The 16,217-nt window shown below is 45.2% G+C and overlaps 1 protein-coding gene across 3 annotated transcripts in view; it reads left to right on the top strand.

Annotated features, from left to right (window-relative positions):
- Positions 1-15,660, top strand: part of LOC146190141 (testis-expressed protein 2) — a 46,244-nt gene extending 30,584 nt beyond the window's left edge. For all 3 annotated transcript variants that reach the window (XM_084604874.1, XM_084604875.1, XM_084604873.1), the window contains 6 exons: positions 473-654; positions 2,597-2,722; positions 3,169-3,377; positions 5,009-5,326; positions 6,217-6,337; positions 10,256-15,660. In XM_084604874.1, coding sequence (XP_084461000.1) covers positions 473-654; positions 2,597-2,722; positions 3,169-3,377; positions 5,009-5,326; positions 6,217-6,337; positions 10,256-10,327 — 1,028 coding nt within the window. In that variant the 3' untranslated portion in view covers positions 10,328-15,660. The remainder of the gene's footprint in view (positions 1-472; positions 655-2,596; positions 2,723-3,168; positions 3,378-5,008; positions 5,327-6,216; positions 6,338-10,255) is intronic.
- Positions 15,661-16,217: the final 557 nt, after the last annotated feature.

The following is a 16,217-nucleotide window of genomic DNA, read 5'->3' as shown; positions in this document are numbered from 1 at the left end:
TTCATTTTAGAGGGAAAGGCTGCATAACTTTGCTCTCAACCTCCTCCTCCCTGCTTTTTTTCTTTTCTGTATTGGTATTGGTATTTAATGGTGTCAATAACAGTAATTGTTGCAGTGTAATGTTTAGGAGCTCATATGCAAATTAGAATGACTCTCCACTGAATGTGGAGTACTCTTGAGTTTATAACTGGAGTAAAAGCACATGGTTCCTCCATATTTACTCCATTATTCACTGAATAGGCTAAAATGGAGGACTGTCCTCGTTTTAACTCCATATTGATGGAGAAAATGTTTCTGCACTTGGAATCGAGGGCACGGCGTTGCTTGCGTTCATGCCTGAGAATACACTGTGGCAGCTGGAAATAGTTTCCTGAAAAATTGGCAGCTGCATATGCAGCCTTTAGGCACTGCTACCCCAGAATGGGGTTATTGTTACCCCATCACTGAAAAAAGTGTCAACCTTGAACAACAGACTCGAAGACGAAGCGGACGCGGTTTGAAGACATGGCAAGCCAGCCCATCTCATACGAGGCATACATCGAGGAGCTGCAGCTGAGGCATCGGGAGCAACAGTGGCTCTCACCATCCCTGTCGGCAGCACTGCCTGTCAAGGGCTCAATCCTGACCTCACCAGCAGTGGGCACTTTCTCACAGGTGAGGATGGTTTGTCAGGGCAGCAATGCATACTCCCCTCCTCGCTTTGGTCGTTTGGCACACCACGTTACTGTCATTACTAGTCGAGGCAGGTGTCATGGGAGTGGTACTAATTGTAGCAGCAGCATCGCTACTCGGAACGTGCGAAAGTTTGGGAAAGACGAAACTACCACTGCCACGGAAAGTTGCGTACCGTTGGTGCTTTGAGCAGAAAAGATTGGCTTCTACTGGGAAATGAAGGTTTTCATGAGCTCACCTGAGGTCTAACTTTCCGGAAGACCCCGGGCCCCTATTATGGTAGTGGCCGGGGCCGACTACTTAACATAACACTATAAGTCGAGTGGTATTCCCACTGGCAAACAGACCACTAAACAGAGAGCAAAAGAATATTTGGAGACTCCTATGGACAAGAATGTATCCCAAGCCCCGCTCATGTGCACCAACCACAGTACAGAGAGACTTGCAAAAATACGACGGACATGGCTCACTTGATCTGGGCATGCCCAAACACACCAGGAGAATAGAGGCCTCCCGGGAGACTTTGATACTCTGCCAACAACTCACCTTGCTCTCATCCAACTGGCTGAAGACGCTGTCCGGACCCAAGAGCTGTGGGCCGCATTTTCCTGTCCACAGGAAAAGTAGTGGTTTTTGGGTGGTATCATAATTTTTTAACAAAACTTGCTTGGTACAGGAGTATATGGTATCAAATTGTAGAGGAGGAAACTCTCTTCGCAATGGTATGAGTAACAATTAACATCTTTATTTCGTAAGTGATGAAAAGAACAACTATCAGAAAGAAAAATTGTAGTTAAAATTAAAAAAACTCAAAAAATATCGAAACTTTTTCACACAAATAAAACAAAACAATTTCAACATATACGTTTTTTAAGACAAGGTCCAATGCAACATTGCAGCAAATTCTACCTTTCTGTGTACAGTATTTGCTGAGTTATTAAAAAAAACAGTAGTCGAGGTCGACTACGCCAATGTCGACCCCTGGCTATCTTATAGTGGAAAACACGACTCTGTGCACTGATGAGGCAAGTAATTTCACCCGAAAGACGTTGACACTCTGCAGGTAACAGTTGTGACCTTCAGAACACTGATCTCTTCCGATCAGTCTGCAGCAGAAGGGGAACTTTTCGGGGGCTGAAGCGAAACTTATGGGCATGGCTGTTGATGTCCGGGTCAGTTTGATGCAGTTTTGCTGTCGGTGCTGAAGTCTGAAGATCCGAAGTCATCTTCAAAAACATCATTGCTGCTGTTTGCGTCCAAAAATAAGCTCTCAGATGCGTCAATTTTCGTGGAAATGCGCTGTTTCCGAGCAGCAGCAAAATCAGTGCAGATCTCAACACCATGATGTAAACAAGGAGCCCCGATCACCTGATTCCGGAGACCAGCTGCACTGGCACAGCACAGTGGAAAATGAAAAAAGTGAAATTGAAAGAAGGGTTCTTATATTTCCCACTAGAGGCCGCCACTTGTCAAGGAACACTTCAAAAGCAGGAAAATTCGTATCGTGGAACCATCGATAGCGGGTTATCAATGTGAATAAGCGCAGACAGTAAAGTGTTAATCCAGATGGGTATCCCCATCCTACTCTATTGGAAAATAGATATTTCAATCAGAGATGCTAATGACCACATCCCCACAACCTTAGAGGATGAGAGTTAAGCCAGACGAGTATCCCCATCCTACTCTATTGGAAAATAGATATTTCAATCAGAGATGCTAATGACCACATCCCCACAACCTTAGAGGATGAGAGTACAAGGGGTCACGTTAGAATCCTTTGCTTCTCTTCTGCTGCAGTGTGCTTTTTGCAGTGTCTGTGCTCAGGTGACTGCAGTCAGTCAGTGGAATCGTGAGAGTAGGCAAGTGTGAGCCCAATACATGACCCAGCTGTTGTGACAAAACAAATTCTTTTCCTCGTCCCCAGTCTATCAAGTCTGACACCCAGTGGCTGAACATGCTGGTCGGGCGGCTCTTCTACGACGTGTTCACACAGTCTGATTGGGCCGACATTGTCAGGCGTCGCATCCAGAAGAAGCTAAGCCGCATCAAGGTGAGGGGCAAAAAGGCTCTTGTGTAGGGTCAGTGCCCAAATGCACCAAATAGCCCAACTGTCTTCTTTGATCGTGCTCTTCACTTGCTGCCATTGTGACCTTCGTGCCAATGCAAGGCACAGTTCAGATGATTATGTGGTTAATTAATGAATTGGTTAGAGCATTTAATGATTCCAGTGTTTCGAAAGGCAGCACTACTAAAGCCCAACGAGAGTTCCTGAGGTGACACTTGTTACCTGTATCAGCCTGGTGCTAGTTGGATGTTCTCTATGCTAGTTGGGCGTTCTCTGTTCTCTCAAAAATGCTACAACTCTGGTAGGCAGAAATCCTAGAGACTAGAGGCAATGCTGGCAGTTTGCTATAATTTGTGTCTGCGCTATTCATGTATTTCCATCTAGATCATCGTGGATAATCGGTGGAGGATGATTTTTTTGGTTGGCTGCAGGTGCCTTTCTTCATGGAGGAGCTGACTGTGACGGACATCCACCTGGGCTCACAACTGCCATATGTGCGGCGCACCTCGGAGGCTGTGGTGGACAAGCGGGGCGTCTGGGTAGACATGGATGTCACCTACAACGGGGCCTTCTACATGACCCTCAGCACCAAGCTCAACCTGATGCGCCTCAAGCGCTCGCAGACTGAAGAGATGCAGAGGTGACTCTACGTGCCACATACGTACAGTCACCACAGTACAAAGTACAGACCAAAGCAACGAAGGGCCACATTGCAGCATAAAGTGAAATGGGCTGACGGTCACTCAAACACAGTAAAAACCATTGAGGGAAGAAATAAATATCAGCCCTTATCTTGCTCATGTGTACCCCTTGTAGAAATTCTGATGCTTCCATCATCATCATCAGCCAGACTAGACCCACTGCAGGGCGAAGGCCTCTCCCGTATTATTCCGATTAGCCCAATCCTGTGCTAGTTGCATCCATGTGACACCTCCTCCGCCCACCCGACTTTCTGCTGCCCTCTGCTGCACTTTCCTTCCCTTGAAATCCAATTTGTTACCTTTAGCGACCATTTGTTATCCCCTCTTCGCACTACATGCATTGCCTATATCCATTTCTTTTTGATTACGACTAGAATGTCAGTAACTCCAGTTATTTCTAACCCACTCTGCACACTACCATTTTTCGTTCCATATCTTGTCATCTTGTCAATTGCACTGTTTGTTCATAATGTTTATTTACAGACTCACCTAGCAACCTATACATAGATATTGAAGCTTAGCTTCTGCATCTAGTTTTCAACTTATCTTCATGCCAGTGAATGTTGGCACCCATTGTTTTAGGATTCAGTCCATAGTTTTTGCATAAGCCTTCATCTTTTGACTGTACTACAGTAAAATCTGGGTGATACGAATTCTCGAAATTCTTCGGCCAGAGTGCATTGTGTGCAATGTGCAAAATTTTGGATCTTCCAAACACTCTCCTGCGCCACTGTGAATAATACGAACGCGTGAACTGAGACCGCAACCCTGAGTGCTATGCACTGCCCGCACATCCACGATAGCCAGGCGTGCTGTATGTACCCATCATAACCAGCTTGTGGCGATGCGAGGTCCACACCTCACTGATGTTGCGGTTGTCTGTCAGGCTTACGTCGCGAAAAGCTTTCAGTGGCGCGTGGCCTACAAACCGCAGATGTCGCAACCGCATTAGTTGGTGGCGGCGTACGTTGCGGGTGTACGCACAGGCAACACACCGCTGGCTCCGCAGTTGCGACCTGCGAACAGTTTGTGGCGCCGCGTAGCCCGCATGTTGCCATCTCTTGTCATGCTGTACGCGCCGGGAGAAGTATGCGGAGGCGGGCAGACCGCAATCGTTTCTAGTAGTCGGCGGCACACGTGGCGGGCATATGTGGGCCGCGCATCATAGACTACATGACCGCCAGTCGTGCTGTACGCATCGCGAGCAGTCTGACGCGGCACCTCACTGACATCGCGATTAACTGTCGCGCTGTGTGTGCCGCGAGTGGTGAGCTGTGACCGCGCAACCGTAATAAACCTCGGGCGTAAACAGATCTGCGTGACTGCCTTTCCCATGCTTCTGCATACTTATTGCCTTTCATTCTGATGATACGAATGTTCGGATTATACGAATTTTTTCGCGACCCCATGAGATTCCTATCACCGAGGTTTTACTATAGCAAGAACATACCACTTTGCATATTTTATGTACTCTACTTTCTTTCTTGCTGGTGAGGAAACTTTGTAGAACTACAAGCAAAAATCAAAGTGCCACCTTTGCAATGAGTTTCTCAACTTTTCCTTGGTGCAGCTTTGCCATAAACCACGATGCCTACGACGATGAGAGTGCCGCTTCTTCCTCCGATGATGAGGGAACTGTGGCTGAGAAGGGAGAGTCGAGCACCATTTCCCGAGACCCGAGCTCAGCGACGGGCACAGGCAAAAAGCTGCTGGAGCTGGTAGACAAGATAGCGCAGTCGCGCTACTTCCAGCAGGCCACGGAGAACCGCTACATCAAGCGCAAGATGGAAGAGGTCTCTAACACTCCCCTCGTGTTGACCGTTGAGGTCAGCCACCTGGTGGGCACCCTGGCCCTCAACATACCGCCGCCGCCCACCGACCGCATCTGGTGGGTGCATCTGAGCTGCTTGAAACGTGCTAGAAATTGCGCTTGCCAATAGTTTTCATTTTCATCCTACCTCTCGTAGATGGCAAAAGCAAAAGCTGTGAATATTGAAAACATGAGTCGCATTTGCGCTGACTTGTTAGTACATTCTTTTGTTGACTTACTGCTACTGGAAACTTTGCTACCAGTTAAGCAGTAATGAGGAAATAATTACTCATTAGCATCCTCCGCCAGTGCAGACTTGCGGCTGCAAATGACAGCTACACAGCTTTATATCAAGCTTCGCTGCTAAAGGCTGCATTTTTGGTGCATTAGCTCTTCTTGGCTCTTGCCTCCAGTATTTCCGTAGTACCCGTCTGCAAAGAGTGCCACAGGACAGCGACACAAAGCTGTGGAATGATGCTCAATGCCTTGTATGTAGCGTGTCCCATGCTTGTCATGGGAGAATTCAGTACAAATTGGATACCTCCTTAACTATGTAAGCCTTCCTGCGGTAACAATCTCACGACTACCGCTGAAACTTAATGAAGGAACCAGGCTCTTCAGGCCTCAAAGCAAAACGATGAACCCCGCATCACATGCAGAAACCACTAGCTTGCAAAAATCCTGCTTAAATCCTGCTTGCTTCCAAATCAAAAGTGAAATGACATAAATGCACAGATACTGTCGTTTGTGCAGCTGCAGTATAACTGGCGTGAATACAAAGTCAAGAGAACGTATTTCATGAGCATGAACAAGGCAGTGGTTGCAAGTTTCTGGAGGATTCTTCGAATACAAAGCGCAGCATTCATGTTATACTCTTAAGCATCCTGTAAGCTCTTTCCTGGTGTTCTATTTCATTTTATGTTGCCATAATTCCACTTTAAGAAGGAGGGATGATCATTTTCACGCAGGTATGGCTTCCGCACACTGCCCAAGATGCAGCTGCTGGCCCGGCCCAAGCTCGGAGCCAAAGAGGTCACCATTGCCCGTGTCACAGAGCGCATAGAAAAGATGCTCTTCCTCGAATTCCAGGTGAGTTGGCAGAGTGCCCACATGGTAGTCGCACTTATGAGTCTCCGTGGCAGCGAGTCTCGCTAACAGTGAATATCAGTAGCACATTGTGTAGTCTGATCTAACAAGTAAATTTGCCTGGACGTCATATAAGAGATTATTAAACACCTCTTACTCACAGTCATAGGGACATACGAGTGATCATAGGATTGGACTTCGAAAAGGCATTCAACAACATCCAGCATGAGGCTATTTTAGCAGATCTTCACTATCTTGAGGTATGATAGCTAAACTTTGCATTAGGGAGCATGAATCCAGAGAAAACGGAGTCGGAACCAGGGACACGCCGCAAGGCTCGGTTCTCTATTTGTCCTTAATGTCGCCCTTCTTCAGCTACCACAGAACCTCAAACACATTCAAGGTCTAAATTTTAGTTTGCACGCAGGTGACATCACTCTTTGAGCCACAGTAGGAAGTAATGCGCAGACATAGAAGAGACTGCAAGAAGCTGTAGACACAGTGAAAGCATATGTCGTCCCCCAAGGACTGGGATGCTCGCCGAACAAGTCAATTTTTCATGTGCCCAACGTAGGTCTGTCTGTCAGAAGTTCCCCTACCTCAGGTCTTCAAAAACTGGATTTTGGGGCTCGCAATTAAAAAAAAAATAGCTTCAATAGAGGCGCAATTAAGGGGGAAGCGGGTATCAAATCGCAAAAATCTCTATAAAAGTCGCGTAAAACATGAAAATTTCGTGCAAGAAACAAAGTCAAAATAAATATATTCGGTGCTGCTGGTGAGATATTTGACTGAAATCACCAATAAGCTGCAAAGTTTGGGGCGCAACGGCTCTCGTTTCCTGCCACGGAGTGCCGCCATCTTCGTATCTTGGAAAGCCCGATTCTCCGACTCTTTGCTTCCGTGCATCGCCCTCCCCTCTGCCCTCAAGCAAACAAACAAAAGAAAGATCACGGGCGAGCTGCGCGTAGCTGTCGATGGAACCTGCGCCCAGATTGGCTCGGCGCCTCATTGGCTGATGCCGCTGTTGCAACAAGTCTGCAGTGGCGGGCGCCGCGAGGCATAGAGTTAATGCAACTAATGCTAGACCGAAAGCGACAGCAGCACTCCCATGTAAACCCTCACTACTCCTGTGTTCGCAGCCATGATGATACTTCTCGCATACTACAGCTGCGTACAGCCAGTGCCCTCTAGTTCTAGGTACAGCAGACGTAACGATACGAAACTATCGCAAGTAGGCTTTTATCAGCCTTTATATCACTTAAATTTTACAACTCTAAGAAAATATAACATGAAAATAATTTCTTTAAGAACCTAATGCTTTACAGATCTACTTTTCGGAGTTTCTTGTGCGAGTAAAGGAAAAATAATTGATAGGAATGCCATCATGGTGCTACACAAGTGGAGCGCAACCTCCTCACCATGCTTTACCCCCTGCCGCAAGGAGATTTTCCGCGGTCTGCTTCTGGAAAGGCATTTTTGCGTCTGCGCCGCGACGACTTAGACCATGTGTTATGGATCGCTGCACGTACCAGAAGTAGTACTGGATGAAACATTCGTACGGGAAGCGAAAGCGCAAGCCTGTTAACCCAAGAAAAAAGCAGCGATTGTCAACGGGAAGATCGAGTATGTCGAACGTCCGTTTGCAGCCAGTGGAGTGTGCCTCCAACGTGCCATTAAGAGAACATGCATAATGTGTCATTTGAAAAAAAAAAAAAGAAAAAGAAAGAAAAAAAGACAAATAAAAAAAAAAGTTGCCTTGATTTAGACCATAATTTCTACTAAACATCAAAAGCATTTACAGATCTATAGCCCTTTACTTTTTGCCGTGCCAGGCTTTGCACAAGCAGGTGACATGTGAACAATATATAAACAATGATAAAATAAGGACTACTAAAGGTGTCAGTGTGAAACTTTATATCTGACTGTTTCATGCTGGTCTAAATCACCTTAAGTCAAAAATTAAAGAAGTTCACCTTCAATCCCCTCTTCCCCTATTAACGCCCTTCGAGGCACTGCACAACAAATGGTGCAACTCTTTTAAAGAATCAGTAACACACTCCAGCATGAGGGAAACAAATTTCCTCAGGTTAGCACAGGCCTTTGCTTATGGCCTACATTTGTCCGTGCCTCTTACTCAAGGCTGCTGAGAAGGGAAAAGTGGACATGTCATCAAAAAGTGCATTGAACGAGCAATGGGGCTCCCATTCCGCATGTCAAATGATTTCCGCCTTTTAGTTGCACCAACTGGCTGATTCCCCCCCATTCTCGCCAATCTAAACATAAACTACGAAGGACAGACAGGAACCAGCACTGCTCTACTAAATGAGATCTGCAAAAATGCAATAATTCCACCCATCACAAAGAACATGAACACCACAGGGAGTGTGGGGCACATAGAGCCAGAACTCTGGGCAAACTCTTCCTTAATGACAAATCAGTGGTGTATGTTTATGCAGTAGACTCTACTGGCTAGCGGGTGGTTCCCATGACTCATGCACACACTGGGGAAGAGGTCGCTATTGTCCTCGCCATAACAGGATCCTCTGCAAGAATCTATGTCTGTGATTACAAAACATAAATCGACAATTGCATCTTTTAAAAGAGTTTCCCCACAGGTAGAAAGAATTCTGTGTAATGTTGAAATTAGTGGGAAAATCTGCATAGCATGGACACCTGCTCATGCCTCCCTTCTTGGGAACGAGGCAGCCCACAAACTAGCTCGAGGGCTTACTTTCCGATCTGGTCGCTCCGGGCCAGCCGAACGTTTCACGGCTAAGACAAGCTAATCACATATGGAGAAATATTGTAGCACTGCAGGCATTGCTAGACTCTCATATCCACCCACGAACAAATCTGAGCTTTATATCATGCCAGTTGGGACACTCCATTTCAAAAAGTGACTGGTTTTTGTGCGCATTTTCCAGATGCTTATGAATTGTTGCGCCATCTGAAGGCAGTCAATAGAAGCTGTTATTGATAATGATTGGTTCACAGGAAGGGAAAGGCGCTGTATCTGTCGCACTTGTTTGTGTGGACACCTGAACCACAAGGGAAGGTAGGAAGGTGGGAAAGTGGAAAGAGGGAAAGAGGAGCCGTAGTGGAGGGCTAGGGAGTAATTTTGACCACCTGGGGATCTTTAACATGCTCTGACATAGCACAGCACATGAACGCCGCTTAGTTTCGCCTCCATCGAAACGCAGCCATCGTGGTCGGGATCGAACCCGGGTACTCGGGCACAGTAGTAGGGCGTCTTACCACTGCACCACCCAGGTGGGGCAAGCTGTTATTGCCATCATTGCGTTCTGGAAACTTTCTTCTTTCTTCATCTTAATTACCTCTAAGACTTTTATTTCTCAGGAGTTTTGTTCTTGCAAATCTTGAACATAATTTATTTTTATGGTGGTTGTGCATTTATTAAAAATCTGACAGTTTGCAATATATACTCACTTTCTTTTAACAGCCGCGGGCGCCGCCACTGTTTGTGAACACCTAATTTTTGACCAATCAAAACCACCTGTTTTTTGATACATGGCCATTATGGGAAGTTTCACAACTGGTAATATTGAAGAGCTCTGCGGACAAGTCTCTTACTAAGCAGGCATCGGTCTGCAGTCTACTCTGAACCAACTGATTTCCAAACCCCCTGTTATGTAGATTTTATTGTGACTGACAATACTTACACAAATGCAAAAACAGTAATGCTAGGTCCGATTTAAATCTTATAATCTGAATCGCCAACGTTTCACTGTACTCGTGCTGTGTATGAGCGCCACGGGCCATTATCCTTGTCTAGTTATACACTATCACCTTGTGTTGCATTTCGGTTTTCTTATGTTCTCCTACTCATCATGTCTTGCTGTTGTACATGCACCATTTTGTGCTGCGAGGTTATTTACACATCTTTCTTTTTTGTTTCCACAGAGGGTTTTCGTTATGCCCAACATGGACGACTTTCTGGTCCCATTCATGTATAGCGATGTCACGGAATCATGAGGTACATTCTCGTGTGACCCTGCCCCACTGAGCCGAGAGAAAAAAGGTGACTGACGACGACAGTGCCACAACTTTTCGTCGTCTGCCACTGTGTCAACCTCGCATATTGGAGAGGGCACTCACATGCACTCGGAGATTATGGATTCTCTTTTTTCTAAACCCCCCTTTATATGTATATGTGTACGTATGCGTTTTTACTGCCTGTCATTCTTGTGTACATTTTTGCCACCCATCTCAAATAATTTTTTGCGTTGAGCTCTTTCACTGGACGGCTTTGTCTTTTCTCTGTCTTCATTTCTGCGTGAACAGAGATCTGCAGCTGTGATTGTGTTAGATTTGTTCTGGTTTCATTGCACACTTGCGCTCTCTGCTATGAGGTGGGGAGGGGGGTTGAATGCATTGTTTTGGCGTTCTGTGTTAAAATGTGTTCTTCATACTTGATGTCACTGGTAAGCACCTTTATATTACTGAATGGACATTTCGTTTCTTGTGCTTTGTTTTTGAAAGAGAAAAAAAATAGAAATGCTAGTGATCTTTAATTTCTGCTTTTTGTTAATGGTTTGGCCACAAAGATTGTCTCTCAACAGTTCCTTGCTACTGAGCAAAATTTTGCAGGGGCTGGCACATTTGATCTCTCTGCATTAAAAAGATGCATGGGGCAAAGGACAGCAGAGGCAGAGTGCATCGAGTGAATGGCATAGCATTTATCTGGCTTGATTACGAAGGTCGAGCTATTCCGAGTGCATGTGTGGGTGGCCAAGCCTTCCCCGTACAAAGTCTTTCACACCTTTTTAGAGCCTCGCATTCTTCTTCGGGAAGATTCTTATCCTCCTGCGAAGTAAAGGCGCTCGGCACTTGGTACCATGGCATTGGTATGTTTGGAAATAAGATGAGCTATGTATCATAGTACAAGGCTACGGTTGCAAGTATTATCAGGGGAAGAGCAAGGTATGTCCGAGCAGTTTTTAAAATATTTTTTCTTAAATCTTCAAGGGTTGGGAGAGAAGTGTCTTCCAGAAATGTTCCTCTGAAAGAGATAGCATGAGTGCGAGCAACTCCAGGTTGTTACTCCCTGAGCTCGTGCATTGCTGGCTTTGTTGCCGGTGTCTCAGGTTTTTAATGTCTCCACGAAGTGAACCTCACGAACCCGAAGTGATTGAAATGTCGATGGCCGTGTGGTCGAAGGTTTCCTTAAAGAAACATGTTGCAGTCTTGTGTACACTGATGTTTTTCCCCCTCGATGTCATTTCTGTGATCTGTGTATCACAGTGTTGTATACAATTTTCTCTGCGACCCTATTGTCTGGAAATTTGCGAAGACTTCAGTCATGAGAGGTGGTACCTTGCGGCGTGCGCACACGAGGTGCCATGATCGGTTTGCATTTTGTGTGCTGTGCTCAGCATGTTACAAATACTGTTTGCAAGCCAGAAAAAAAGACCGATTTTTTGACGGTTCACAGTACTACTGTCTTTCGAGGTGTTGCTCTGGTGATCGGTGGTGCTTTAGGTGTTGTCTGTGTTTGGATTACCCAACTTTCTGCATGAGCCCCTTTGGTGTCTGCACCTGCTCACCGCGGCTGCTTTCGTGAAACGTACGCCAAGCTCCTCCGTGGTGAAAACAACCAACACTCAATTGTAGCCTTCTCTTGCACATCGAAACTGTACAGAAGGCTCAACAAAAATGTATCTGCACACCCTGCAGAGAGTTGGAATAGCGGGATTTATATATTTGCCAGAAATTGGACGCAATGCACATGCTCTGGTTTTTCGTTGGGTCTCTCGGTTGTCGCAGTAGGCAGAGGTCTTGGATAATACCAGTTGTGCAAAACGATGCTTTGAGACCGGGTTATTCTCTGTGACCACTTTTCATTGGTTAGTAGGTGGTCGTGCCACTTTCATGATGCTCTATAGCTTTTATTTTATGTGGTGTTGAGCAGTTAGGCTTTAACACTGCATGTAGGGTAATGGTCTGTCAATCTCCATATTTTGGGCCAAATTGTTGCAGCAAATTTTGATGCGTTTTGTATGGGGTTTCTCAACTGGTTTGCTGTAAGAGCTCGGCAGCATGAAGTTACTTTGAATTTTTGGCAGTTGTTCAGCTGGTGCTGTAATAGCTTAAAATTTTTCTTTGTGCGATGCGATATGCCTTGTGGTAAGGCACTTGTAAACAATTTTCCTACCATGAAAATTTCAGCCGTGATATTCGGCTTTGTTGAACTTGTAAATTGTTATACGTGCTTGTTTAACCATGGATAAACTGAATCAATTTCTAGGCGGTGATGACATCTCAGCTTACATATCTTGATGGTACTCATTTTCATAGTACCTTGCTTGAGTGGTGTGATATTGTGGTACGATCTAGTACACCTTGAATTAGAAGTCTCACTGAAAATGAAAGCGAATTTTTTGTTCTTGATTTCAAAACAACTTTTCTGTAGTCTGTGGGTTATTGATGTCAGCAGAAAATTGTGTATTTATATTTAATATATATTGCATTCATGTGCTTTGCTTTGGTTATTTAGTGTGCTGGGCATACTTGTAGCTTTAATGAAGGGGTCGGAAAAAAATGCCACCTTGGTTTCACTTTTTTTTTTGTTGCTTGAATACAGACATTGTGCATATGTTGCCGGGTGTCGTGAACGGTTAGAGTGTGCTGTATGCAGGGCAGTTAATTGTCTGCATATTTTATGGAGCGCGTGACCCGAAGTACCGAGGTAGTCTGGCAAAAGAGCAATTTTCCGTCCGAAGCTCGTGAGGCTGGTGGTGCAAATACTGTCTTGTATCTTGTACATTGCTTTTATCCCAGTGTGTAACCCTTTTTGCAGTTACGGTCGACTTTTGGCCACTGGGAGCCCAAGTGGAAGAAACTTGTGTGGATATTAAATTGACCTTTGCTTGTCTTGCTTATGTGGCAAAGTGTAAACTGAGTGGCATGTTTGTTTACACACATCTTTGCCAAACGTTAGAGTACTCCGCTCTTCAGCTGCTTTGGTAAAGTCTGATTATATTGCACTTAGTTGACTTATAGATACAACAGTGACATTGTCACTAGGGCACAAGAAGTCTTTCCAAGTTCTTTCGATTTGCCCGGATTTGAGGCAGCAGTCTCAGTGTAGACGATTAATAAACCCTCTCAAAAATTTAATGAGACATTCCCTAGGGTGCCTATGAATGCCCTAGACAAAATTTCAGTAGTAAGTCTGTAGAGGAATGTGTATTGAAGTTATGAGTGAAGCCTTCCAGGATGATTGAACTGGTCTTTCATTTTTGGGGCTTGTATTTTTGTTGAAAAGCCATATGAAAAATGTCAGGGATAATTAATGGATGCATTCTCAGAGTTGGGAGTTTCTTGCACATGCTGTACCAGTGGCCGCAGTCTGTCCTGGTCTGTGATTTATAGCTTCTTTGCATTGTGTTCTTCTCCCCCTAGTCTGCTTGGTACACGAGTCCTTTAAATCTGGTGCAATGTAGAAGAAATATTGAGTTATTTTTAGCAAAGGAGATGCTTATACCCAGTATGTTTATGTCCCCATTCTATGGCATGTTCTAGTCTGTCTGCAGTGGATATCTCTTTTGGGGAGATTGCACAGGGGATAGCAGATTTTTCTCTGCTGGCACAGGAAGTTTGCACAACATGCACTTGTCATATCATTTATTAAATAAGTCTGAATTCTGTACTGAGTTGTCAGTAGCGTCCTCTGCTGTTTTCTTTTGTTTACATGCTGACAGCATCTCTCTTGTCCGTGCTGCTCAATGTGAAGTATTCGATAACATTTTATAGGCTATTCAAGGGTGCGGCTTCACTGTCTTTTGCTGATAGCATGGCTTACATTTACCTGGTCAGACTCCCTGCCCTCTGGGCTGGGTTGTTTGGTGGTCACGCCACTTGGTCCATGAAGACTGGACAATCTCGTGAGAAGTTTTCTGAAAGGCATACACTCAAGATCATGGGGAGCTGCTTGTTGCCCAAGCTGAAAAGACTACAGACGTTTCGCCCTATAGATGACATAAACTGTATATCAGAGAGTAAGCTACACAACATTTAGAGCACTGCTGCTAATGAAGTGCAGTAAATTGTATTTTTTAAGCTGGTATCTCATGAAACTTGGAGGATTTATATATGTTTGTAGTGTTCAGTTGTAGCTACACATCGTTGTTCTTTCATTGAGACGCAATGGTAAATTTCTTTCTAGGCAGAGAAGCTGATACATTGTTTACGGATCGGCAAGGTCCTGCAGGTGTGCAGAAATCCTTTGCAAAAACTATGGAACTGTTACGTGTTTCTACACAAGCACTATTGCTTACAAAACTGTAACCATATGGCTAAACCAAGTTTTTCACCATTTACAAACACTGCACATGTGCTTTCAGGATTCAAGAAAGGAGGACATATTACACACTGGCCAAAGCCAAACACATGCTACACCACACATGCGCTAAAGGGTTTGACTAGATAATGGTATGGTTTGGTTAGTGGGGTTTAACGTCCCAAAGCAACTGAGGCTGTGACAGACTCCATAGTGGAGGACTCTGGAATTTTCGACCACCTGGGGTTCTTTAACATGCACTGACATCGCACAGCACACGGGCGCCTTGCTTTTCGCCTCCACCGAAAAGCGCCCGCATTCTTCGGAACAGTAGTCGAGCGCCGTAACCACTGTGCCGCCCCAGCAGGAGTTTGACTGGATAATGAAATGATTATATTCAATGTCTGTTTCCCCCAGTCATTGTACTGGCTGAAGTGATACCAAGGACATTCATTCTGTCTAGGCCAGGCAAGGAAACAAAATAGATTCAGAGTAAAATCATCCGAACCGATATGAGCAAGTCTGTGGGTCTGACTGCCGAAGTTTCACTGGTGGTTTGGGGGCTCAAAAATGGTCACACAGGGATTCGTCTGCACATGCATAAACCAGTACATTCATGTGGAGAAGGACTCTCGACATAGCGAAAGTGATAACCAACCTCTCTGCAGCTCTTCTGCCCCATGAGCGTGATCAAACCGGAGCATGCATATAATCAGTTATAATTATTGCCACTTATACAGTCTGTACGTTGCACCCGTACACGTGCACATCAAGATCTGCGCTTTCACAGTGCGCAGCGAGATTGTACCTTTTTTTTCATTTTGCCATCATAATCACCCATTAATTACAGTATGCAATGTGTGAGCATGGCTTCAGCAGGAATGTTGATCAATGGGCTTCTCTGCATCAGGGAAGCATCACTGGTGGATTTTAATAAATGTTTACACCGTCTGCTGTGGAAAATGTGCAGCATTGAACGCTGTCGTTTGCTGTCGGAACGAGCTTAATAAATACAATTTATACCATATCTGAAATGTTCTTGCTTTTTTTTTGGTTTTTTTGCTGTACAGTGTTCTGCAACTTTATGGAAACAGTATTGAAAAATTTTCCTGCCTCAAACGGACTGCACGTTTGCGGTGAAACCGGGCAGAAAGCTCGCGCGGTATTGACCTTTGTTGCGCAGTAGGTCTTACAGTGGTGCTTACCTGGTTAACGCGCGCATGATGACAAACCGGAATCGTCTGTGACAAGATTAAAGGAATGGAAGACTCGAACATTTTTCGACCAAGGGCAGTGGTGGCGCCATCTAGCACCTTTACAAAAGCGTGTCACGCTTGCTGGGCGTTTTAGAACTACGCTTTCTTCTAGAGACGATAGATGGCGTCACGATTGTTGAAAAGTTGACAGTGGTGTGGTGCGGACGCGTGTTCCATCGCTCCTCCGATTGCACGTGGCTACCGGAAACGGACGGACTGGCGATAGCGGGAGCTTCTGAAAGCGTCAAATAGATGAGTTCTTTCTTTTGGAGACGGCGGTGCGCATGAACGGCTGCCTAACTCCCGCTCTCTCCGCCAGGAGAGCCAC

Source organism: Amblyomma maculatum, chromosome 5, assembly GCF_055883805.1.
Source record: "Amblyomma maculatum isolate TAMU_Amacu chromosome 5, ASM5588380v1, whole genome shotgun sequence".
NCBI lineage: Eukaryota > Metazoa > Arthropoda > Arachnida > Ixodida > Ixodidae > Amblyomma > Amblyomma maculatum.
This window is presented reverse-complemented; position numbering and strand designations above follow the sequence as displayed.